Genomic DNA, 23,969 nt, shown 5'->3' on the forward strand with positions numbered 1-23,969 from the left:
CAAAACTGGGACCCATTAACAGCCCTAACTTAACATATACCAAAGAAAAAACTACGGAGTGTAGAACCTAAAAAATTACCATGTTTGGTAACCAGGTAAAACAAATATTAAAGTAAAACAAATAGGACAAGATCTTGACCCTTAGATCATGGTTAAATCGATGCACGAAGATTCACGAAGCCAACTGATGTACGATAATTTTCATGATGCACGGTGATTTCAGTAAAAAAAAACCTATTATTTTATTTGTTTTATTTTAATACTGGTTTTATTTTACCTAAAACCTTGGTAACCATGTAACTAAAGTAAATACAGTATAAAAATAAAAAGCAGCGGTATAAATAACAAAACGGTTTTGCCCTAAAGAAAACACAACATCAATAAACAAACAGTCTCCTACTTCAATAAAGTATAAAAATCAATGGGGAAGAAGAAAAACAATGAAAGCAAGCAAGACGACCCACAACCACACAAAGAAATGGAAGGCAAATTCTTGTTAGGAAAACCCAAGTTCAAGAAACTCGAAAACGGCCGCTACAAATGCGTGGAAACCGGCCACGAAGTGCCGGCGGATGGCAAAGAGTCATACGCTCAGACCAAACACTGCAGGATTGGGCTTATTGATTCAGCTCTGGCTCGTAATAAACCTCCTCTTAATATGTTCAATCAAGACCCCCTTTGCCGGTACTATTATTATTAAAAAAATTGTGTTTTGTTATAAATTTTTTATGGTTTAGAAATTCTGGTGATATATATATATATGTTGTATTGGCAGGTCTAAGTTGATATGTAAGCTGACTGGGGATACTGTGAATAAGATTGAAGAGCATATTTGGAAGCATATCAATGGAAAACGGTTCCTTCACATGTTAGGTTGGTTTGTGTTTCGGCTTGTTTTTTTATCCGTAGTTAAGTTAGGGTATTTCGAGCCGTAAGATACAGCCATAGTAGTTGTTAAGCAAAGAAGGGAGATTGTAATTGTTACATCTATATGCCATGTAGTCTATATGCCATGTAGTCTATCAGCTTTTAATTGGAGCTGTAAGATGTAGTTGTTAAGCAAAGCTTTTAGCTAGAGCTTTTATTTTCTAAAGGTGTTTGTTATGGTAGCTCTAGCTGCAACTTTAAGAGGTGTTTGTGTGACTTTAAAAATTAAAAGCTTCATCCAAACTAAAAATTCCTGAAACGAGTAGCGTTTCATTTTGGAGTTTTTTTTTTCCAAATAAAAGCTAAAGCTAGTTGCATACAAACAAAGCTTTTAACATAAAAGGAGCTTATTGTTCAAAATAAAAAGCTAAAGCTCCCAACAAGCTCTTGCCAAACATGCCTTGCCCACACTAGACCTGCAAAAATGGTGTCCAAACCAACTCATACACATTTAGGAATTTGGTAGGATTGAATGCGGGATACTTTCCAAATGCCCACGTCCTGGATACTTCATCTTGGAGTAAGTATATGCATTGAGGATGGGGTACCTTGAAGGTAGGGGTAGCCTAGGCTACGGTCTTCTTGAAGAATGAAGCATAAAAAGTTGGAATTTATTTCGTTATTTGTTGGTTAGGTCTTAGAGAAGATGGGATGCTGATTAATAAAGCTAACTTTAGTTTTGGGTGTTGCAACTGTAAGGATTGAAAGATGTTTTTTTAGACATGAAGCTGAAGTCAGCTTTCGCAATCAAGTAGTTAATAACTTTATGAACGGATGTCTAATGTGTGCTAGAGAAAAATATGCATTTGAAATGTTACGACTAAAGATGTAATTACGTGTGCCCCAAATTGTGTAAAAGAAAAGGTTGAAGACAACTTATGTGAGATAAATTGTTTTTTTTCGTTTTTGATGAAGTCATAACTTTTAAATTAATTATGTTTCATACTGTTTAATGATGCACGTGGTGTAAGCCCTTTTTCCAAGAGCTATAATGCTCAATTTTATTTTGAAGAACAATTAACCTTGATTGGACATAAATGTTTTCAGCTATGTAGCTTTATATTTCCTTGAATCCTTTGTGATGACATTACTATATTGGGAATGTGTATACCTGATATGAAGTAAGATCACTGTTAAACAGAGAAACAGGAAGCTGAAGCTGCCAAAGAAGTATCAAATGGTATGGTGGAAGGTGACGGGGAGGAGAAACCAGAAGAAGCTGCTTCAAAGAGCGATGGAGACGGTTCTAAGAAGAAAAAGAAGAAGGATAAGAAGAACAAGAACAAGAACAAGAAGAAAATGGAGGAGGAGAATGATGCAAGTATGATCATTTCAGAAGTCAGAGATCCAGCAGAGAAAGATAATGACGCAGAGGAAGAAGAGTTCTGGATGCCTCCAGTTGGAGATCGTTGGGACTTTGATGTTGGGAAAGATCGTTGGGGTTCTGATTTAGAATCAGATGATGATTTAGAAGACGATGATTTAGTAAACGATGATGCAGATGGTGCAAATGATGCAAATGAAGCAAATGAAGCAGGTACATATGATACAATAAGCATTATAAATATATACTTTTGAGATATGTAAACCTGTCCAAATGATTTGTCTTCATATTCTTTTTTGTGACGGGAGGGAGTGTACATAAGAGGTGGTAAAGTGATCAGGTCGGATGACGGGATGACGGGTATACATGGGATTGGTTGACATTAGTTGTTTCTAGTACACATGGAAATGGGTCAGGTTGGGCTGTCTCCAACAGTTTCTTTGTCAATAGTTAGTGTGTTAAATATGATTTCTATAAGTCTATAACCATGTTAGCTATTAGAATTACCTAATTTAAGTTGAAATTAAAAATTTCACTTTGAAAGACTTTTGACCGCTTCCTTTGTTGCTTATCTTTTTGCGTGTGGACAAGTTTGGGATGAGCCATATGATAGTCCACCTATTCATTAGTAAATATGTCGAGATTGCCACATTGTAGATATTTAGTTAAAGTAATCTGAATATGTTTTCTTTTATTGAGGCTACTTATCTTTAGATGCTGCTGATGAAGAAAATAATGAGACACAGGAGCTTTCTAAAAGGTACTTGTTTGCTTCTTTGCATCTTTTTTCATACCTTCAAAACTCTATTTCTGATATGATTTATCTATAGGACAAAGAGAATGTCGATAGAAGTGGAACCAAGTGAGTTAGCATCAAAGAAGAAGAAGAAAAAGATCGAATCGACTTGATATATCTCCAAAGATGAGCTATTTGCTGAAAGTTGCAGTTTTGTGTAGCCCTTAAAATGTGATCTGTGGTCCTGAGTATGTGTTTTTTTACTTAGAACTTTAAGGTAGCTGTTTTTCTAGTTGAGTTGATTGTTTGTAAGCAAATGCTTAATATGTTCTGTATGGAAAGGCAGTAGCTTCCGTCAATTCTTGGTACATTTACAAACTCTTGCTAGTTAATACTATAAGATTCTGCTTCAGTTTTAAGTTTTTTTTTTATATCTATTGCGTGATCATGAAGAAATGATCTATGAATCATTGTGGCCTATGTTTCCATATGAAGAACAGTCTGGAATTTGGTATCTTTTAGTTACAGAATTTTGTTGAAAATTTTGAATTTTCCGGTCCTATATGTCTGTTATAAATTTCAAACCCGAATCAATTCAGTTTCAAGTTGTCTTATCAATTGCGTGATCGTGAAGAAATGATCTTTCAATCATTGGGGCCTATGTTTCTATATGAAGAACAGTTGGGAATTGTGGTATCTTTTAGTTACAGAATTTTGTTTAAAATTTTGTATCTTTTAGCTACAGAACTCTGCTATAAATTTCAAAGTCGAATCAATTGCAGGAATAAAAGAATATAACTAAAAAGTAGAATCAAAAGGAAAATCAGTATCTTTAACTGGCAAATTAGGCCATTTTCTCCAAAAGCGGAGAAGGGAAAATTTAAAAAAGTGGATTGTTTAGTTGTTTGACCATGACTGTACAATTAGACATGCCAAAAAAAATAACCGGTTCCACCAAGAACCGATTTTTGGGTAAGTCTAGGTGTCCTTACATTAGAGATTGAATAGTTGGTTGACCATGCTTGCAGACTTGCAGTGATAATATCCTTAAAAGGTGTGTCTAACAAGGAGTAACTGAGTAAACACATGATAAAACCAACAGTAAGGATTACATGTGTCAAGTGTCAACAATGGGTAGTTGGGTATTACAGTATTAATCATAGTTTTAGACATATGTATCATTACTCATATTGAAAGCAAACTGAAATACCATACCTATGACTCACAAATGGTTAGACCTCATGGAGCTTTTCTTGGAATGAAGTTATATTATGTACTTGGGCTATCCCAGAGTTGACTGTGCTCGGGGGCATATAGGAGTGTCTTTTGCCATTGAGTTAGTTTCGGATAAACGGACTTTATTTGTTAGTCGATAAGGAAATATTAAAAAATATCATGAATTTATAATAATATACGAATGATAAAGCTAACGCTAGTGATTTAAATAATTGATATTAATTTTGGGTTGAATATATTGTTTGCGTCAATAATCCTTCCACCCTACTTTTATTGCTTAAAAAAATATAAATCAATAAGAAATGCTACATGCCATATCTGATAAATAAAATATGTGCTGGAAAGATTTTATTTTTGAAAGGTGTGGATTATTTGCTCGCAATAAGGGATCTAGCTTACGCTAGATAGCCCTTTCACCCTCAAACCGCCTAAAGGCACGACATTTAATTGAGATAAAACCATGCTCCCTCTGTAGGACTCAAACCTCTGTAAGACTCAAACCTGTTTCAATGACTTTATTGTAAAATACCTTCAAATGTCCTTAACTAGTCTTCAATCACTGAGTTATAATGAGAAGTACTGCTGGGAGATACTTGATATATCAAATAATATTTGACATTAAAATTGTTAGTTAAAGTGAAATAAACGAGTTCAAACTCTCTAAACCATTTGTTTGTAGGCCGTTGTTTTTAAAATAAAAACTTAAAAAATTAAAGCATTTTTTTTTTAACGAACGAACACGACTTGTTTCGTATCCGAGCAGCTGTAAGTATCAAAAAGCGTCAATTGTAGTAACAAAATTAAACATTATTTTGTGTTCACTTTTCGAAACAAAAAGAATAAAGAGAAAGAAGAGAAAGTCAAAAAGACTCGTATATTTCATATGCACTGCACATGCTTAAATGTAGAAATTTTTAAAACACATGTGGCATGGAAGTGGAAGGAAGCTTTGAATATATATCCGATGAGTGACGTGTCAATTCCGATCACGTCTACGCCACCACCCCCTTCAACTTACACCTAACGCATACACTACACCCAAACACTCCATATGTTAATGACTTAATTCCCCACTAATCATTCATCAAATCAAAATTTTAATACTAGAAAAGAAATCGCTTAGACTCCTTTCTTTCTTAATCAGAAAAACAAACACCTCAGAATCAGATTCCTATCTCACTAAACAAATTTCAACACACACGTATATTTTATTATACTTCAAAAGAAAAAAAGATCCAATCAGGTTCATCTATCTCCTTTGAATCCCCCCTGCATATTCATTTATTTATCCAATTATAATTATAATTATATATAATCATATACTTATTATAATTACTCTCCAATATATATATAAATATAGATATTAATATTTAGTAGTATAGATATATAAGTAAGTAACTTACTAATAAAGTTAATTAGCGTCTGGGAATCTTCCTCTGTAATCGCCTTATTACTTTCCTGGAAATACCTCCTTAATTTAGTTTTCAATATACGCAGGCTCACGTTACATATACTATATATATACATATACATATATTGTTTACTTAGCAGAAGCTTGAAGAAGATTAATTTGCAAGTATATTGATTGGGTATAGAATATAATACACAGGCTTTCGTTAAATATACTTTATATAAATATTGTTTACTTTGCAGAAGCTTGAGAGAAGATTAATTTGCAAGTGTATATATATATATATATATTGATATTGATTGGATATATATACATTGGAATTGGAATAAAATAATGGGTGCAAAAACATCAAGGGAAGATGATGCAAGTTACAGTGGTGCATCCTACCAGCCTTCTTCCTCGTTTACTCGTAATCAATACGGAAACAATAATCCTCCGCCTCAACCGTCTTCGTATCCGTCCCGGTACGAGCAGAATTATCCGACACCATACGAGCAGAGTTATCCGGTTCAGGAAGCGTATCCACCACCACAGCACACTCCTGCACCCGCACCGGTGGTTGCGACTCCAGCTCCTGTTTCTGCTTCGGCTTATGGAGGTCAACCTCATAGACCTCAGAGTAAGTTTGACCGGCGGTATTCCACGATTGCAGATAGTTACCATTCGCTGGAACAGGTATTGTTGCTTGTTGAGATTGACTTCTTTGTATTTATACTTCTTGCAAAAATAATATGTTATCATACTTCTTGTGTTCATATTTCTTGCAAAATTTGGTAAGATAGATGAACTGTTTTCTAAAGCTTTCGACTTTTTGTGATTTGTAATGAATTCTTTCATGGAATTGTATTTATACCTGTATAGTAGAATCTATATGGTAGAATCTTGCGACTGTTTTTTGAATCGCAAAGTTATTCATATATTTCAAGTTTCTTCTTTTGCATGTAATTTTTCTAGAAAATATGCTATTGTTTAACTGAGGCATGCATTTTCTGTGTAGGTGACCGAGGCTCTTGCACGTGCAGGGCTCGAGTCTTCTAACCTTATACTAGGTATTGATTTCACTAAGAGCAATGAATGGACAGGTAAAGTTACTATCTTGGTTCAATTCTGAATTGCTTTACCAAAATGAAACTTGCTAATCGTGCTTTTGCTGAGCAGGTTCAAGGTCTTTTCAGAGAAAAAGTTTACATCATATTGGAGATGGTATGAATCCATATCAACAGGCAATCTCCATTATTGGGAAAACCTTAGCAGCGTTTGATGAAGACAACTTGATTCCTTGTTACGGGTTTGGAGATGGTATAGTTTAGGAGCAACTTTGTCTTTCTATAATGATAACAAAATTAATATGCTTTTGAAAGTATCCTAAAACTCTTTTGTAACTGGCAGCATCCACACATGATCAAGATGTCTTCAGTTTTTATCCCGAAGAGAGGTGTTGTAATGGATTCGAAGAAGTCTTAAGTAGGTACAGGGAGCTACTACCTCATTTAAAGCTTGCAGGTATTTGAAGTCTTGCACCACTTTTTTCTTTCCTGCTTATTAGAATTGCAGAAGTTTTTCTTTTGCGCTTCATAGTTTATGGCATACTCGTTTGTGGGTAAATATATATCTTTTATGTTGCCACAGGCCCGACATCATTTGCCCCTGTCATTGAAAAGGCAATGACTATTGTTGAAGATAGTGGAGGACAATATCATGTGTTGGTTATCATTGCTGATGGGCAGGTACTATTTCTATTGGTCTTTAGGAATTTAATGGTAATCATATTATGTAACTGAATTTCGACCTCTTACTGTTGAACATGTCTCCAACACTTGTACTGTTGAACTGATACTTTCCGTGTTACCGCATTCTGTTTTATCATGAGCAGGACCGGTTGGTCATGAGAAACTGCGTTTTTCACTAAAATAATTTTTTATAGATAGAACTGTTTCAGTCTCTGTGTGGTTTCACATATCCTTATCAATTTTAATAATTGGTTTTGCACTCTTCATAATTTCCATTGCTTTTCACCTAATTAACCTTGTTACACACTGCATGTCAAATCATTTCAAATTTCCAACTGACTTAACTTTGCCAGAACCTATTAGCTGATTTATAAGTTACAGAGTATAACATACCATCTTTAACCATGCTAGCCCATCTTAGTTTCATTAGTTGATTTGTTTTCTACTGCTAGTTTGCTATATCAAGAATTCACTTGATTGATGGCCTAGCTAGCAGTATATCATCTTTTTTCCAATATTACTATTCTAAAAGACTTCAGATAAACAATTTAATGTAAAGTCATATTGGCATATCCTCAGCCTTTCTTAGTTATGCCAGGTTATAACCAGGCAACCAGTACTGTATCAGAAATTAGGCTGCTTTATAAATTTGAAATTTGCTCTTTTTCTTACTAAGGTTCAGGATAATGACAACGAAATTCACAACCAAATCCCCCTTTGAATTGTTAGGTTCAGCATGTGTTCAATAGCTGCATACCTTATTTTATCATCCCTTTACTAGCCATAGTTCCATTTTAATATACTATTAGGGTAACGTGCTCAAATAAGTAATAATATATATGAAGTTTAACACTTTGTTTATTACATAGGTAACACGAAGTGTGGATACCGAACGTGGCCGTTTAAGTCCACAGGAACAAAGAACCGTGGATGCCATAGTTGAAGCAAGGTTATTGTCTACAACCTTCATAACTATATATAAACTAGACTAGGTTTTATATCATGATTAATTACAGGGTGTCAAATGTAAATAATTCTACTATTTATACCCTATGAAATTTCCTATTCTAATACACAATAATACAATCCTAATTACCAAAGTTATATAAAGATGTAGCACAGGTGGTAATTTCAATGCATTTACATATGAATGCGTCAATATTGGTGGTGTTCTCTATCTACAGGGATTTTTTAATGCCAAAAACTTCCTATTATCAAAATAATGCTATTATAGTGATCATCTGACACACGGATTGACAAAAAGTGTTTTGGGTCAAACTCACTCTGTACAAAAAAGAGCAATTCACCTGCCGGAACCACCAATTCAGCCATTTTTAAGATGGACTATGGTCCCAAGCTGATATGTAGCTCTATTTTCTACAGCAAGCTTCCACTGTCTATTGTACTAGTTGGAGTTGGTGATGGTCCTTGGGACACTATGAAGGAATTTGATGATAATATTCCTTCTCGCAGCTTTGACAATTTCCAGGTAAATATTGAAAGCCAATTTCAATAATAATTTCATTGGTTGTAGGTGAACATGCTGTGTTACTTGTGAGATACTTTCATTGTAAATATTTATTCTCATGTTCTATCCCTTTTGAATGCTAGTTTGTGAACTTCACGGAAATAATGACCAAGAATGTACCTCCAATTCGAAAGGAGACTGAGTTTGCTCTTGCAGCACTGATGGAAATTCCTACCCAATATAAAGCAACTATCGAACTGAGTATACTAGGGTAATTGACTGGGTCTGTTTCCATTTATTGCCATGTGGTCACGTTAGTTTGACCTGGCCCTGAACGTCTTCTTTTCTCATACTTCATATATTTGAATTAACAGCAGTCGCAAAGGAATTTCCCCCAAGAGGGTTGCCCTTCCTCCCCCGGTACCATCGTTTAGCAGCTCAAAACCAACACATTCAACTGGTTTTCAGGGGTCACAACCTTATTATGACCCAAACGCTCCTGTTACTGCTGTTCCTTATTATGCTCCTTCTGGTGTAGAGCGCACGGCACCACCTATGCCAGTTTCTACTTATGAAAATCAGGTGAATTTGATTTTTTCGATTGTGCCTGGTGTTATTAGATGCACTTTACTCTTTTCATCCATATGAGATGTAGTCATATAGAGATGTGAAAAATGCCTAATATCTTTTGCATACCTTACAGCTATGCCCCATTTGCCTAACTAATCCAAAGGATATGGCCTTCGGTTGTGGACATCAGGTATGCTTCTTAATTCTACTCCATAGGTGGCAAAACGGGTGGTTAGATGGATTGGTTATTGGGTCAAAGTCGTTATCTTTTTGGATGGCTCAAAAAGCAATAGTCTTGTTGGGTTTAACAACTAACATTTTCTGATCTTTATTAAGTTTTATGAACAACTAGTATGTTAATTAAAGTTATTTAAAAAGCAATATCTTGTGAATAAAATAATCTAGGAGCTATGTAGTCGATTTCGGTGGTATACGAGTGGTATACCGGTGGTATTTCGGTTTTCGGTCCTCCACTGGTATACCGGTATAGATTTTTGTCTACAATTTCGGTACCGAGATTTTCAGTGAAATTTGCCGAAATCTCACTGAAATCGGTCAAATTTCGGTGGTATACCAGTTTTTCAGATTTTTTTTTTTAATTAAATTATTTTTGTCCAAACTAAAAAACAACATAAGAAACACTAAAATTTCGAAGTATTAACACTATTCTATCAAATATTGACACTTTTAAGCTTGACTTTGATATTTAGATTGAGTATTAACTTAATATACTTGCTTTTTGTGTGTATAATTGCAATCTTTTTGGTATATATATAATTTTATAATATTACGATTACCGAAATACCACTGAAATAACCGAAATTTCAAATACCAGTCCTTGACCGAAACACCGAAATTTTGGTCCTTAACTACTTAGTCTAGGAGGTTATAAACAGTTGGATTTTGTAATGGGCTTATCTCAATCAACCGGTTTGATCATTTTCCCTTTTTAGTTAGGTTATAAGTTTACACATTTGATTCATTAACATGGACTTATAGTACAAATTAACCATTTTGACTTGATAAGGTTGAAATTGCTGCTAAACTCAGTTGGATCTCTAGTTATGTGTTACACATTTCTGGACTTCTATAATGCTGTTTACTATTTTGCAGACGTGTTGCGACTGTGGAGAAACACTCAAGCTGTGCCCTATCTGCCGGAAGCCAATTGAAACCAGAATAAAGCTGTATTAAAGCTGCATTTAATTTGTTCTTGCAAATAGCTCACATTCCTAAAAGATTGGTTTGTTCGGGGTGATGATCTTAATTTTGTTCTGTCTATATTTTTTTTGCGTTTCTGGATCTGTAAATGAAAGAGTGTGATTTTTAAAATGTAAATTATATTTCCAATGGTTGGGTTCTTTGTTAAAAATGATAGAGTGTAATATAAATTATCATTTGGTGCTGGATAAATTTTGGCATGAGATGTGTATATGGAAGTGTTAGTGAACTCCGAAATCAGGCATAATTTACGGAATTTTTTAGTGTGAGATTATATATACATGTAAACCTCGTTTTTCATATCTATTTAGTATGTCATATGTTGGGGTTCTAACAACTTACAGCCCGTTTTAATATCTAAATACTACATACTTTTAATAAACATAAACATTTGATTTCAGATGGACATTATTTTAATACACTCTATCCATTTGTCTTTTGGAATTCTTTCTGGAAGCAAATCAGCAAATCTCTTCGTCTTGTTGTCTACAAATTAAACCACCATATACTTGTAACCTGGACGGAATTGAGCAATCTTTTCGGATTGGTACAACTTTATTATTGGAGCAAAACATAACATGACTCAACTACCGGCAAATTTAAAGCCAGTGTTGTTGTATATGGATAATAAAGTTAAGGTCCCGTTTCATATACCAGCTATTTAAAATAGGACATGTTCTCTTCAAACTTAATAAATATATATAATCAATCATTATTTTGTCTACTTCATGACTGAGATACATGTGACTAAACACCAAAATACACCAAAAAGGAAAAACCTCAAGTGAAAGAAATTAGAAACCCATTTTTATGCTATGTATAGTATGTCCTTTTATTCTAAGTTGTCTCAAAATTATCATCCACCATCAAGATAACCAAAAAAAAAAAAAAAAAACCCGGAGTAACCAATAGTTTTTATTTTAATGGTTTTTTAAATTGCAAAAAAGACACATTTTGAATTGCATTTCAGCTCAATGGTGAGTGTCACTTCCTTAAGATAGATAAAGTATATTGTTTTAACCTGGTCTGTATTATCGTAAAATGATGTCCCCAAGAAAACTAGTCATTCCTAATAGTCGAACTAATAACTTGTGAGAAAAACCCCAAAACAATTTAATTTGGTATTCACAAAAAATGTTTTTATAAGTTTTTTACTTTATGTGTACACCAAGTATAAACGCATAATGATACGTATTCATTAGTGTGTTATTTTCTCAACATCCACTATTGATGCTGCATTAAATGGTGTACCCACCAACAACAACTGACAGCTTCATAAACCACCCCAGCCCAAGCCATTCGGATGATCAGATGAAATCATCAACACGTATCACTTCTTTTTCCAGCCACTCTGTTATATCATCATCATCATCATCATTAATATTATTAGCATTTCTTGGATAACAAACTCAACAGAACAGGATGATGGCTTGCACTGGATTTTCATACCAAAAGCTGAAAAACGAAGAAAACAACGACGAAATCGAGCAAGAGATAAACCGGTTCAAGTCAAGAGCAAGATGGTCATTGAGGCTAAAAAAAGTGCATATCAAGAAGAGAATAAAGATGAAAATTCCAAGCTTTAGGAAGTTCATGAGACGAAAAACTCGAATATTAATTGCATCATTGACAAAGGTTTTGAAAAGGCTTAAAGAGAGTCAGTCACATTTTGGTGATCTTTTTGCTGGTAATTATTTGTTCTTGCAAGTTACTCCTACACCTTTGCAATCATCATCTCCATCACAATATGTTTGTAAATCCAAATAAACACAAAGTTGTTGGGATGTTTTTTCTGTTTGTTCTGTTCTGGGGTTTCTAAGGATCTATGTTATTCAATTATTCAGAAGATAAAGTTGTGGCCTATTTGATTAAGTAATGCATGCTCACAAATTAACCAAATGCTTATTTGTCTTATTTTGAAGTCAAATGATTGATGTGTTAAATATGGTTGGAAATTTGGGATTCTATAGTCTATACCATGTGTAGATCACTTTTATTATCATTGTTAGAAATAACTTATCATTATCATTAACCTTAATTTATCAATATATTTTTTGAGCTCTCGTGTTGTTATTAAATGAAAGCTTTCGTGAACAATAACCATCACCATATGATTTATAACGTCAAAGAAGTCTTACAAGAGGTTAAATTTTGTGATGGGCAAAAAATTTGAGGGTTAACACGAAAATAGTTGGAAATGACAATGAAAATTATAAGAACTGGTCGTAGATAATAAACAAAAAAACCCGGTTAGAGTAAAAAAAAATTGTTCGCCATCCTAAGTAACCCTGAATGGGAAAACTTCAATGTATCAATTTTGTAACAGTTGAGATTATATTAAGATATGTTTGACACAAAAGCTTGGAGTTGTGACTGTAGTTAAGGGCTTGGGGCTGGAGCTAGGGGCTGAGGCTTTATTTTCAACTCTCTTCCTACGAGCTTTTATTTTAAAGACCTTTTGGGGCTTTTAGGAGTTTTTCAGAGCTGGGGCTTTTGATTTTTTATGTTTTACCAAACAGGGTTATAATTTTTAAAGGAGCTTTTTTTAAAAACTAATAGCTTTTAAGCCCTTAAAAGCCTCTAAAAACCCCTTGCCAAACAAACCCAAAGTATAGCAGATTTTGAATCAATTCACTTAGACAATCACAAGAATGGCTAACAATCTATTCACATAACATGGTATTTCTCTTCTTTTTAGGCTAAAATATGACTTCGTATCAAAAACATCATATCGGCCCACCAAACAACTAATATGATCGCCCCGATTTATAACCTTTTATCTTTAATTTTTTTTTAAAAAGTAACTTTTATTCATCAATCGCCAAGCTCTCAAAAACATGAATTGGCCTATATGTTACAAGTAATACTTACATATAGACGTCAAACGAGTTCAATCTACCCAACTACAATTAAAAAGTGTTGTTCTATTTTTAAACCATAAGAAACTAGTCGTCTTGATATCGTGGAAAACCTTTTCCGCCATCACGTTGCCACCTCCATTGAATCTTTTTTCATTCCTTGCCTTCCATATGCACCAACACGCTACAAAAATCACTCCTTTGAAGATCTTGCTGCTGCTTTTTCTTAGCCCCACGTGTTTGTAAACCTCGAAAATGTCTTTTATTGAAAAGAAGAATAGTGGTCTCACCTTACACCATTGACTAATCTTGTGCCAAATATCCATAGCAATTTTGCATGAGCATAAAACATGTTCAATGGATTCCTTTTCCCCTTCGCAGAGACAACAATTCATGTTACCAAAAGAGCAGTTTCTTGCATTTAGAGCCACCAAGGTCGGTAGTCTATCCAAGGAGACCCGCCACATGAATATATTACATTTTTTCGTCACCCACTTTGACCATTTGAAAACAAATCTATCACTGTAATCATACCGATTTATTAGAAATTCCTTTACACTTTTGACCGAGAATGAATTGTCCTTGTCGCCAACCCACAACCACTTGTCTGGTTCACGTTTTATAACGACACCTGCCATCAAGTTTAGTAAATCTTCCCATTCTTGGAGTTCTTCAAACGATGAAGGAGCCCGTGTCTAGTTGCAATTGGACCCAAAAGTTTTTGAGTCACTAGTGAACCTATCTGTAATCAAACACCTTTTCTCTTTTTCGAGCCTAAACAAAGCGGGAAATCTCTCCTTAAGTGTCTGTTCAGAAACCCATTTGTCTATCCAGAATCTGATGCATTCACCCGACCCATACACGCCCTTGAATAAACTGTTTAACTCGATGCCTTGTATCTTCACTTTACACACGCTTTTGACAATAGACTTCCAAACTTCATTCAAGGATCTACTTCTAGGAATAGGTTCCCAACACCTTCTAGTTTTATGAAGCGAATCAATAACCCTTTTCCAAAGGGTGTCTTGTTCATTGTGATACCTCCATACCCATTTAGCCAGGAGGGCGATATTTGAGTCCGCAAGTTTACAAAGACCCAGCCCACCCGAGTCGATTGGCGAGGCCACTCTGTCCCAAGAAACCCAATGGATTTTTTTACAATCACCCGAGCCTCCCCATAAGAACCTTCGAATAATAACCTCAATACCATTTACAACTTTAACAGGGATCTTAAATAATGAGAAATAGTATAAAGGCAAGCTTTCCAACACGGGCTTAATAAGGGTGACCCTCCCCGCCATCGAAATCAGCTTTCCTTTCCATAAGGCCAGTCTTGCCTCCACTAAGTTGAACAGAAAATTCCAACTACCCACTCTATTCATATTACCCCCGATACGAATTCCCAAATGCTCGAAAGGTAGTGTGCCTTCTTTACATTTGAAACAACTAGCCATCCTACTGATCTCTTCATTGTTAACCCCAACTCCAAATAACAGGTTTCGTGTCGAATTAACAGGTTTCGTGTTGTGTTCGTGCTTGGAAGAACTAACTCAATAAAAATATGTGTTTTAACAGGTTTTATTGTGTAACCTGTTAAGACTCATCAAGAGCGGTTAGACACACATTAAGTAACCTGCTAATACCTGAATTAGTCCATACTCGTTAAGACACAAATTAACCCATTAAAACCCATAATACCCGTTGAAATATATGTTAACAAGTTTTTAACCCGTCTTATCGAGTAATATGTTAAAAGTCGTGTCGTATTCATGTTTGAAAAAATAACATTATTAGTAATTGCGTCATGTTCATGTTTGACTTTGACATATTTTACGTTGTTTTTAACATATTTGTGTAACCTATAAACAGGAAGAACCAAGTTTAGGGACCAAGTATGGTAATACATACGAGTATTTCACAATGAAAATGTTACAGTAGACAGTTAGACACATATCTCCCTTGGAAAAAGAAAAAATCACCTACCCTGTCTACCTGCGGACAATCTTTGGCCTTGCCTTATCTTTTTAAAATCTCGTACCCCTCTTTTTCTTGTTATGACTTCTGCTGCAACAATTCTTCCATTTCAATTACTAAACCCTAAATGCAGTACCAAACCCACTTCATTTGGGCCAACCCCATGTTTTTTCCTGCCTTCTAAACCCTTAAAAACCATAGCTTTTTCCAAGATTTCATCATGGGCCTGTCACAAAAACAAGATTTCACCTTTAAAAATAGTCGCTAAAACTTCAGATTGGTCACAACAAGTGACACAAGAAGAAGAAGAAGCTGTAGATGCAAGTAATGAAGTAGAAGTAGAAGGAGAAGAAGAAACATATTCAGAGCCACCAGAAGATGCAAAGATTTTTGTGGGTAATTTGCCTTATGACTTTGACAGTGAAAATTTGGCCCAGCTTTTTAATACTGCTGGAACTGTTGATATTGCTGAGGTAATAATATAAAATCTGTTATCTTTTTCCCTTCCTTTTTTTTTTTTTTTTTCTCCCAAGATATTTCAAGATTTTGTTGATATTTACTTTTTACTTAGCCATCACAAGATGTTAGAATAGGGGAAAGTAGAGCCTTTAATTATGATATATGGCCGACTGACCGTTTCCTGGACTTATTCGCAGACCATCCTAAAATGTTTACCCAATGAGGTGAGAATTGACCCCTGGTTAGTTTTAGAAGAGACGCCTTCACGACGCCTTACCACCTGACCACTTTGGAGATGGTTGTGTATGTTGGTATTATGAATTTTTATAGTGGTGGATTCAATGTGTGTTTTGTAGGTGATATATAATAGAGATACTGAACAAAGTAGAGGGTTTGGGTTTGTGACAATGAGTACAGTGGAAGAAGCGGATAAAGCTGTGGAGAAGTTCAATGGATATGTAAAGTTTCTCTTTTTCTTGCTCTTAGTTAGTTTCTTATTAGTGTATATTGCGCTATTATGGTATGCATTTTTGTAAAATTGTTATATACACAATCTTAATCTTGACTGAGAAACAGAAGGAGATAAAAGAAAACCATGTATACTTCTTGAGAAATGCTTACATCTAGGGCTGCAAATGAGGACTTAAAAATGTTAAGACTTAAGCTAAAACTTGACTTGATAAGTCGACGAGCCATTGTGACACGAGCTTGAGAAAGATTCGACCTTGGTCTAATAGTCCGAATAAGTCAAAGTTATTTACTAAAAATCATTCTCCAGAAAACAAACTAGTTTTATGCTCAAGCTGAAGGTTAAATAAAGTTCGAATTTGAGCTTTTAAGTTTAATGAGTATTGTATTTATGCTTCGAAAATGTTGGAGAAACGTGCAATTATTTTCCTTAAATTGAGGATATTTGCAATTCACCCTTTAATAACAACCTCAAGTTTTAGCCAACCCGGATTACGTACACTTTTGGGAATTGCATTAGACATAGGGCTAATAAAGTTTAATAAGAATACTAGTTGAATTCTTATAACTTGAGTTTTACTTGTTATTTAGTTTTAAATCATCTTTCTACCCAAAAGAGCTCAGTTTGAATCCAAGAAGAATATGATAGAGCTCAACTCTGTTATATTTGTCGATAGGTTTTTGTTTCATGTGATAATTCATTCTCATTCAAAGGCATTAGTCTAAGAACTGACCATCCTTTTAAAATTTAGAGAAGAGATGGTAAAACAGAAATATTGAAATAACTATGTGATTCAATGATTATATGTCAAGTTAAGATGGGAAAGTTGATAGTGTGTTATTATGTTATCTGTAATGAGCTTGTTATGATGTAAAGATTGTTGTAAACAGGATGTAAGTGGAAGACTTCTAACTGTAAATAAAGCCTCGCCACGAGGTTCACAGCCGGAAAGACGAGTAGTAGCTACTTCTTACAAGATATATGTGGGTAATCTGTCATGGCAAGTGGACAATGGTCGACTACAGCAGGCGTTCAATGAACATGGGAAAGTGGTCGATGCAAGGGTCATCTATGATCGTGAAAGTGGGCGTTCACGTGGGTTTGGCTTTGTAACAATGGCAAGTGAGGCAGAAATGAACGATGCTATTGCTGCTCTTGATGGACAGGTATGCAAACTACTAGAGATGGCAATATGGACAGATTATGTACGTGGGTATTGGGTTAAAAACTCAAAATGGGTTCCAATTGAAACTTGAAACTGGTCATTCATAGTGAACTGACCCTAAATTTTTTGTCTGTTTCTCTTCTTTATATACTGATTATGTTAATGGATTACAAAAGACAATATCTTTTACGACAATAATCTAAAGCTTTGAATAATATAGTATAGGTGATATGGTAATTGGTATGTATTTTTCTTGAAACGATCTTTGGACGACTTTCAACTTTTTTGACCCATTCCCGTTACCCTTTCATTAAATAATTCTAATTTGACATCTTAACCCAATGATCCATTCACAAGAAAATCGATCATAATTGTCATCTCTACAAGCTATTACTTTCAAATCTATGTAGATGTTTATATCATATCCAAGTGACGGTCTTATTGAACTGGTATTATGTGAATGTGATGCAGGATTTGGATGGGAGGGCAATGAAAGTTAACGTAGCAGAGGACCGTCCCAAGCGTAACTTCTTTTAATTTTGAGTAGAGGACAATTGGGTGAAGGTTGCAGAGGAGCTTTGTTACCTTTCATTTTTGAATCATAGTAGATTCTTTTATGTTAACTAGAGTTATTGTGCTATATGTTACGAGTTGATGTACTGTTTCCACAAATTTAAAGGCCAGTTTTTTTCTTTTGTGCTATATGTTACCGAGTTGATATGCTGTTTCCACTAATTAAAGGCCAGTTTTTTTTTCTTTTTCCTTTCTGGAGTTGTTACATAACTTATATTTAGTGTTTATACGCTGTGTTCGGTGTCCTAGCCTGGACAGGGTCGGCCCTGCTCAAATCTGGAGTAGTGGTTTGCTTTAAGTAAGCATCGGAAAAGGACAGACCAGGGTAGGTTCTTTGACCCAAGTAGGCCAGGGAGAGCTCTGGGCCACTTGACCAACCCACCCATCCACGAGATTTCCTCACTTTTCCATGTATCTATTTAAAAAACTGCCGGATTTCATCTTCTATGTATGTATTAAACTGCAAATGGAAGATACATTAGTAGTGCAGAGTATATATTAGTATATAATAACAAAAGCTTACTTACAAACAATAATTAAATATATAGTTTACTATCAATGCAAGCGCTTATTATATTAATCAACCATTAAACTCAAACAAGAAAGCAAATAATAAGATATATTTGTACTTTTGAAGTCCACTTTAGTCTTAATAGATTAGCAGTAACTGTAAAGCAAGGTTTTCCTACAAACTGCAAGTGCTTTTTATATCAATCAGCCATTAAACTACAAACAAGAAAGCAAATATTAAGATACATTTGTACTTTCGAAGTCCCTTTTGAGTCTTAATTAATTAGCAGTAAGCAAAAGAAATAAGAAAAAACAAGTTATTCTTTTCTTTTCCCTGTGCTAGATTTTGCTTGCTTTAACATTTCTCTGGTTCAGAATAAATATATTCCAAAGCAGAAGGAATTAGCAAGGAATCTTTAACAGAATCAACAGTATGTTTTTGTTGCTTGCTCCAGTCTGCAGCTTTGCATTCAATTTTTAGCCCCTTTCGAATCATATAAAGTTAAACGAAGTAATATTAAATGAAACCTTGTTACAACCTACCTCTGCATTACTATATATAATAAAACAAACACACATTATTCACAAATAATAATTTCGTATAGAAAAACATTGATTTATATAAAATGCACTGAGTCTGTTTACTTTTTTACAAGTATTAATTAGTTGGCCCATTTGAGCACTCACAATCTCCATCACTAACCCACCACTAGTCCCTGTTAGCGCCACATCAGAAAAATCCCGGTAACAACAAATCTTGAATCCGCCAGTGTAAAACACACATATGCATATGGTACATCTACCAAAGTGCTGCATGAAACACAACATCTGATGCTGTTTGTAGATTCTTGGACTCCAAATGACAAAAGTGTAAAGATGCCCTGGTCTGTTAGATAATAGAGTACATGCCACAAAAGAGACAAATCTTCATAGTAACATTAAGTTTTTTTGACTCCAATAGAAGCAAAGAAGTTGATTCATTTTCCTGGCTACAACTTTATTCCATTTGTAATATATATTTATAGGCTTCATGGTGACCCTCAGAAAAGAGCACAACAAACAAGCAATTATAATATCAAAAGTTTCACCTTTCTTCCATCAATATGGACCAATCACTGTCCAATTTCACCAACAAAAACTTACCATCATCAAACCCTGAGCAGAGGCTCGTATCAGGCCCCAGTCCCCTAACCAGCGCCAACCCATTAACCGGAAGTACTTCAGCAATGAACCCTATGAACCAAATGCAGCAACAGCCACTCCAGCATCGCCCTCAGCAGCAACTTCTGGGTCCTTTGACTAACCAAGTTCAGCAGCTCATGGGTATGGGAAATAATCCAATGCAGCAGCAGCAACTCATGGGTCCCAAAAGCAACCCGATGCTAAATTCAATGATGAATCCGATGCATACTCCATTGCATGCACCGATGCATACTCCAATGCATACCCCGATGCACAACCCCATGCAACATGAGATGGGTAGTCATGGATACAATCCGATGATTCACCCTCAGAACAGAAGTGAAAGAAACTCCATCTTCAGTGCATCAGATGATAATGTGATCATGAAGCAAGTGCTTGATACCCATCTCCCTGATGGCACTGATGTTGATATCAGACCTCTTGTCCACATTGTGGAGGAAATCCTCCGACATGCCACCATAAATGCCGAATCTACTTCACTGGTATTATCATTTTCTATTCACCAAACTTACTTTTTCTTTCATGCAAACAATTTAACATTCCATGTTCCGCATTTTTCAAGGACTCTGTTACCAATGGCGCGTTTAACCCATTTATTCATAAAGCATTAATTTGGGTTGTGTTTCATCTCATATGCAACATAAATGGGACAAATAAAGAAGGGAAACACATAGAAAAAAATAAATGGGTCAAATGAGTTGAAGTCAAATGCATAATACCTATTGTTTTATTCAATGATTTAGATTTTTTTTGTTACAAAACCTGAACTCGCCCATCTTGTCACCTCGTAAGAGTTAGAGGATATCATTATTGTGTTAATGATTTATGGTTCTTGAACTTGGTGTAGGTTGGACATACAGATGTGGAAAAAGTAGATAGAAAACTGGAGGGAAAGCCTCAGCAAGCCAATGCAGTTGTGATTCTTAATTCATTGTCACATATAATCGACAAACTTGCTTGTGAGGTACTATTACAAAACCGCATGCATACATCTTTAATATTCTCATTTTCTTCAGATACCACATGTGATATATAGAAATCTTGTTTTATAAATACTTTAGATGTCATTCAAATGCCTAAGTGGCGGGGATGGACACACAACGGCCCTGTCACTATTTCACACTGTGGGAAACTTCCACTGGGACGCGAAGCTGGCATTGATCCTTGCTGCTTTTGCACTGAACTATGGTGAATTCTGGCTTCTAGCTCAAATTTACTCATCAAACCAACTTGCAAAATCCATGGCAATTCTTAGGCAAGTACCAATGATTATGGAGCACTCAGCGCCATTGAAACCTCGATTTGATGCCCTCAATAAACTCATCCACTCAGTCCTTGAACTAACCCAGTGCATCATTCAATTCAAGGAGATACCATCTATGTATGTTAGTACTGAAGTACCAGCCATGAGTAGAGCTATAAACACTATTCCTACTGCTGTTTACTGGAACGTTAGAGGGATCATCGCTTGTGCTGCACAGATTACTAGTCTCACTAGCATGGGACATGAGTAAGTACAACTTTAATACTGTCTAATGCACGCTGATACAGCATTAAAATCTGTATGGCTTTATAATAAGATAGTGATTCGCAATACTTCAGGTATGGGATATCCTCGTCGGAATTGCAGTCGTGGGAGCTATCTACCTTAATCCTCAAGATCAACCACTTACTTGAGTTTCTCAAGAAACAACTCGCAGATTGCCAACGTGTTATAGGTATATATGTTACTATGTTATTTGTGGTTTATACAGACAAATAAATAAAGATGATTAAAGCTATGCTCCTTTTTTATTGATGCAGGCGACAGGAAGGAAATGGATTTCAGGAACTCATTCAATCAGCTATTTGAAACAATCCATATCGACAACATGAAAATACTCAAAATCTTAATTAGTCCAAGGGATGACATACTGCCACTTTTTGATGGCGCTTCTAAGAAACAGGTTTGAGAAATAACTTTTACATATACTGTTTTCAAGTGATTGCCTGGCTTAAGAGGTCCAACAACAATGCAGTTTTAACTAATATTCTGATGAACTCGCTTCAATAGGTCAAACTAGAAGTTCTCAGGAGAAAGAATGTATTGTTGCTGATATCAGGACTAGACATGTCCCGTGATGAGCTTTCAATCCTCGAGCAAATTTACAGTGAGTCCAGAATGCAAGGGTCTCAAGTGTTAAGAATGGATGCTTTGTATGAGGTCGTGTGGATACCAATTGTGGACCCTTCTATTGAGTACACTGATGTGATGCACAACCAATTCGAGGAGATGAAGAACAGTATGCCATGGTACTCGGTGGACCACCCATCCATTATTGACAGAGTGGTGGTAAAGTGTATCGGAGATAGGTGGCACTTTAGGAGCAGGCCTATCCTCGTCGTGCTGGACCCACAAGGAAGGGAGTTAAGTCCTAATGCTATTCACATGATGTGGATTTGGGGAAGCAATGCCTTCCCTTTCACTAGTGCCAGAGAGGAAGCTTTGTGGAGGGATGAAACTTGGAGGCTAGAGTTGCTAGTCAGTGGCATGGACCCAACTATACTGAACTGGGTAAGTTCACGATTTACCTTTTTGCACTGTAGTTTATACGGGAAGGATCATGAAAAAAGTCTCCTTAACGTAGAAGGATTCTGGCACTGACACGTGTCTGATGCGCACTTTCTTTTTAGCATAAATCAAGTAGGGTGGTCAAAAAACTTGGTTCAGAATTTATTTATTTTTACACATATTGAATGGGTGTGTTTCATGTTTTAGATAAAAGACGACAAATACATCTTCTTGTATGGAGGGGACGACATTGAATGGATTCGCAAATTCACCAGAAATGCACGTGCAATGGCAAGTGCTGCACGCATCCCACTAGAAATGGCATATGTTGGGAGAAGCAAGAAAAGAGAATCTGTGCGTAGAGCAATCGCCGCCATAAATGTGGAAAAGCTTAGTTACTGCTGGCAAGAAACAACCCTGATCTGGTTCTTTTGGACTCGCATAGAAAGCATGTTATTCTCCAAGATTCAACTAAAGCGGGCTGATGATCAAGACCTGATAATGCTTCAAATCAAGAAACTACTCAGCTATGACAAGGACGGATCATGGGCTTTGCTATGCAAGGGATCACAGATTCTTACAAATGGACATGGATCCACAATGTTGCAAACCCCGACTGACTTTGATCTTTGGAAAGAACACATCCCCAATAGGGGGTTCGATATGTCATTTACAGATTACCACGACAAGCTTCACAGTGCAGCGAATAACTGCTGCCGGTTTGAGTTTCCCATTACTGCAGGTAGAATCCCAGAAGACATGCGTTGCCCTGAATGTCACCGCTTGATGGAAAAACATATTGCTTTCACTTGTTGCCATGACCAAACCGGGCTTCTTGAACCCTATTAAACTACTATCATATCCATCCATGAGACACCAATCCTGAAGAGCTTCTGATGCCGGGTTTTCAGTAATTGAATAAATAGCAGCACTGTGATCGATCAGGCTGCGTTTATCTTGTACTTCAATAAGATTATATATATAGTGTGTGAAGAGTGCAAAAAAAATTTTACTTTTATTTTGAAGTGAGCGTTATCTTGTAGGTTTAAACTCTTGTTTGGGTTAAACCTGCTTTCGATGTAATAAAATACTTGATGAATCCTAATAAAGTTTAAATCTGTTTATTGTCTGGAAGATAACTATGATCCTAAGTATCTCAGCATAATGAACACGATTCAGACATTTACAAACAGGATCAAAATATTGACATTGGTTTGTAATAAACAGCTACGAAATTAATATCTATCTGTAACATTATATCTATTTCTAGCATACCTTTGCCTTTATGACCACAGATTATGACCCATGTTAAACATCTATCTATTTGTAACATTTTCTCTTAATCTTAACATTTATCTGTCATGCCAGCACCACATTTCAGACATATTAGTAGCCAACCAAATTAATTAAGTTATCATTTTTCAAAAGCTAAACTAATTATTAAACATATGTAAAGCACAAATTAGATTAATAACATGGCCAATACAAGGTGAACAACAAAGCCCCTATAGCTCAGTGGTAGAGCGCCAGTCTTGTAAACTGGAGGTCTGTAGTTCGATCCTGCATGGGGGCAATATGCAACTT

General features: G+C 35.6%; 4 protein-coding genes and 1 non-coding gene across 7 annotated transcripts; all 5 read left to right on the forward strand.

The window, feature by feature from the left end:
• The first annotated feature begins 365 nt into the window (after window positions 1-365).
• LOC122602807 (ATP-dependent RNA helicase drs1-like) lies at window positions 366-3,420 on the forward strand. Of its 2 annotated transcripts, none has more exons than XM_043775403.1 (5): window positions 366-684; window positions 776-873; window positions 2,069-2,464; window positions 2,951-3,011; window positions 3,082-3,420. In XM_043775403.1, the coding sequence occupies exons 1-5, from the start codon at window positions 422-424 to the stop codon at window positions 3,158-3,160; spliced, it is 897 nt and encodes a 298-aa protein (XP_043631338.1). In that variant the 5' UTR covers window positions 366-421; the 3' UTR covers window positions 3,161-3,420. The 2 variants fall into 2 exon arrangements, with proteins under 2 accessions (XP_043631338.1, XP_043631339.1); XM_043775404.1 differs by having other exon boundaries at window positions 2,966-3,011.
• A 1,710-nt stretch (window positions 3,421-5,130) lies between these two features.
• On the forward strand, window positions 5,131-10,860 carry LOC122602805 (E3 ubiquitin-protein ligase RGLG2-like). Of its 2 annotated transcripts, none has more exons than XM_043775402.1 (12): window positions 5,131-5,466; window positions 5,877-6,309; window positions 6,632-6,716; window positions 6,793-6,933; window positions 7,024-7,137; window positions 7,264-7,361; window positions 8,234-8,313; window positions 8,748-8,853; window positions 8,976-9,103; window positions 9,210-9,414; window positions 9,536-9,592; window positions 10,516-10,860. In XM_043775402.1, exons 2-12 carry the CDS (start codon window positions 5,968-5,970, stop codon window positions 10,594-10,596), a joined length of 1,437 nt encoding a protein of 478 aa, XP_043631337.1. In that variant the 5' UTR covers window positions 5,131-5,466; window positions 5,877-5,967; the 3' UTR covers window positions 10,597-10,860. The 2 variants fall into 2 exon arrangements, with proteins under 2 accessions (XP_043631337.1, XP_043631336.1); XM_043775401.1 differs by having other exon boundaries at window positions 5,133-5,466; window positions 9,207-9,414.
• A 4,559-nt stretch (window positions 10,861-15,419) lies between these two features.
• On the forward strand, window positions 15,420-18,310 carry LOC122605225 (28 kDa ribonucleoprotein, chloroplastic-like). The gene is made up of 4 exons (XM_043778133.1): window positions 15,420-15,928; window positions 16,271-16,372; window positions 17,274-17,549; window positions 18,020-18,310. The coding sequence occupies exons 1-4, from the start codon at window positions 15,536-15,538 to the stop codon at window positions 18,083-18,085; spliced, it is 837 nt and encodes a 278-aa protein (XP_043634068.1). The 5' UTR covers window positions 15,420-15,535; the 3' UTR covers window positions 18,086-18,310.
• A 1,380-nt stretch (window positions 18,311-19,690) lies between these two features.
• LOC122606277 (protein SIEVE ELEMENT OCCLUSION B-like) lies at window positions 19,691-23,514 on the forward strand. Its single transcript, XM_043779238.1, has 7 exons — window positions 19,691-20,316; window positions 20,682-20,798; window positions 20,896-21,344; window positions 21,437-21,552; window positions 21,638-21,780; window positions 21,888-22,388; window positions 22,593-23,514. The coding sequence occupies exons 1-7, from the start codon at window positions 19,735-19,737 to the stop codon at window positions 23,232-23,234; spliced, it is 2,550 nt and encodes an 849-aa protein (XP_043635173.1). The 5' UTR covers window positions 19,691-19,734; the 3' UTR covers window positions 23,235-23,514.
• A 372-nt stretch (window positions 23,515-23,886) lies between these two features.
• Window positions 23,887-23,958, forward strand: TRNAT-UGU. Its single transcript has one exon. It is a non-coding gene; the product is annotated as a tRNA-Thr (tRNA).
• The last annotated feature ends 11 nt before the right edge of the window (window positions 23,959-23,969 follow it).

The sequence above is a fragment of the Erigeron canadensis genome, chromosome 6, assembly GCF_010389155.1.
Source record: "Erigeron canadensis isolate Cc75 chromosome 6, C_canadensis_v1, whole genome shotgun sequence".
NCBI classification, from domain to species: Eukaryota; Viridiplantae; Streptophyta; class Magnoliopsida; order Asterales; family Asteraceae; genus Erigeron; species Erigeron canadensis.

Coding starts and splice junctions, on each gene's coding strand:
- LOC122605225 (XM_043778133.1), top strand. CDS start 15,536: ATGACTTCTGCTGCAACAATTCTTCCATTTCAATTACTAAACCCTAAA. Junction 15,929..16,270: donor GAACTGTTGATATTGCTGAG/GTAATAATATAA, acceptor TGTGTTTTGTAG/GTGATATATAATAGAGATAC. Junction 16,373..17,273: donor TGGAGAAGTTCAATGGATAT/GTAAAGTTTCTC, acceptor TGTTGTAAACAG/GATGTAAGTGGAAGACTTCT.
- LOC122602807 (XM_043775403.1), top strand. CDS start 422: ATGGGGAAGAAGAAAAACAATGAAAGCAAGCAAGACGACCCACAACCA. Junction 874..2,068: donor ACGGTTCCTTCACATGTTAG/GTTGGTTTGTGT, acceptor ACTGTTAAACAG/AGAAACAGGAAGCTGAAGCT. Junction 3,012..3,081: donor ACACAGGAGCTTTCTAAAAG/GTACTTGTTTGC, acceptor ATTTATCTATAG/GACAAAGAGAATGTCGATAG.
- LOC122606277 (XM_043779238.1), top strand. CDS start 19,735: ATGGACCAATCACTGTCCAATTTCACCAACAAAAACTTACCATCATCA. Junction 21,345..21,436: donor CTCACTAGCATGGGACATGA/GTAAGTACAACT, acceptor GCAATACTTCAG/GTATGGGATATCCTCGTCGG. Junction 21,553..21,637: donor AGATTGCCAACGTGTTATAG/GTATATATGTTA, acceptor TTATTGATGCAG/GCGACAGGAAGGAAATGGAT.
- LOC122602805 (XM_043775401.1), top strand. CDS start 5,968: ATGGGTGCAAAAACATCAAGGGAAGATGATGCAAGTTACAGTGGTGCA. Junction 6,717..6,792: donor TAAGAGCAATGAATGGACAG/GTAAAGTTACTA, acceptor TTTGCTGAGCAG/GTTCAAGGTCTTTTCAGAGA. Junction 9,593..10,515: donor CCTTCGGTTGTGGACATCAG/GTATGCTTCTTA, acceptor ACTATTTTGCAG/ACGTGTTGCGACTGTGGAGA.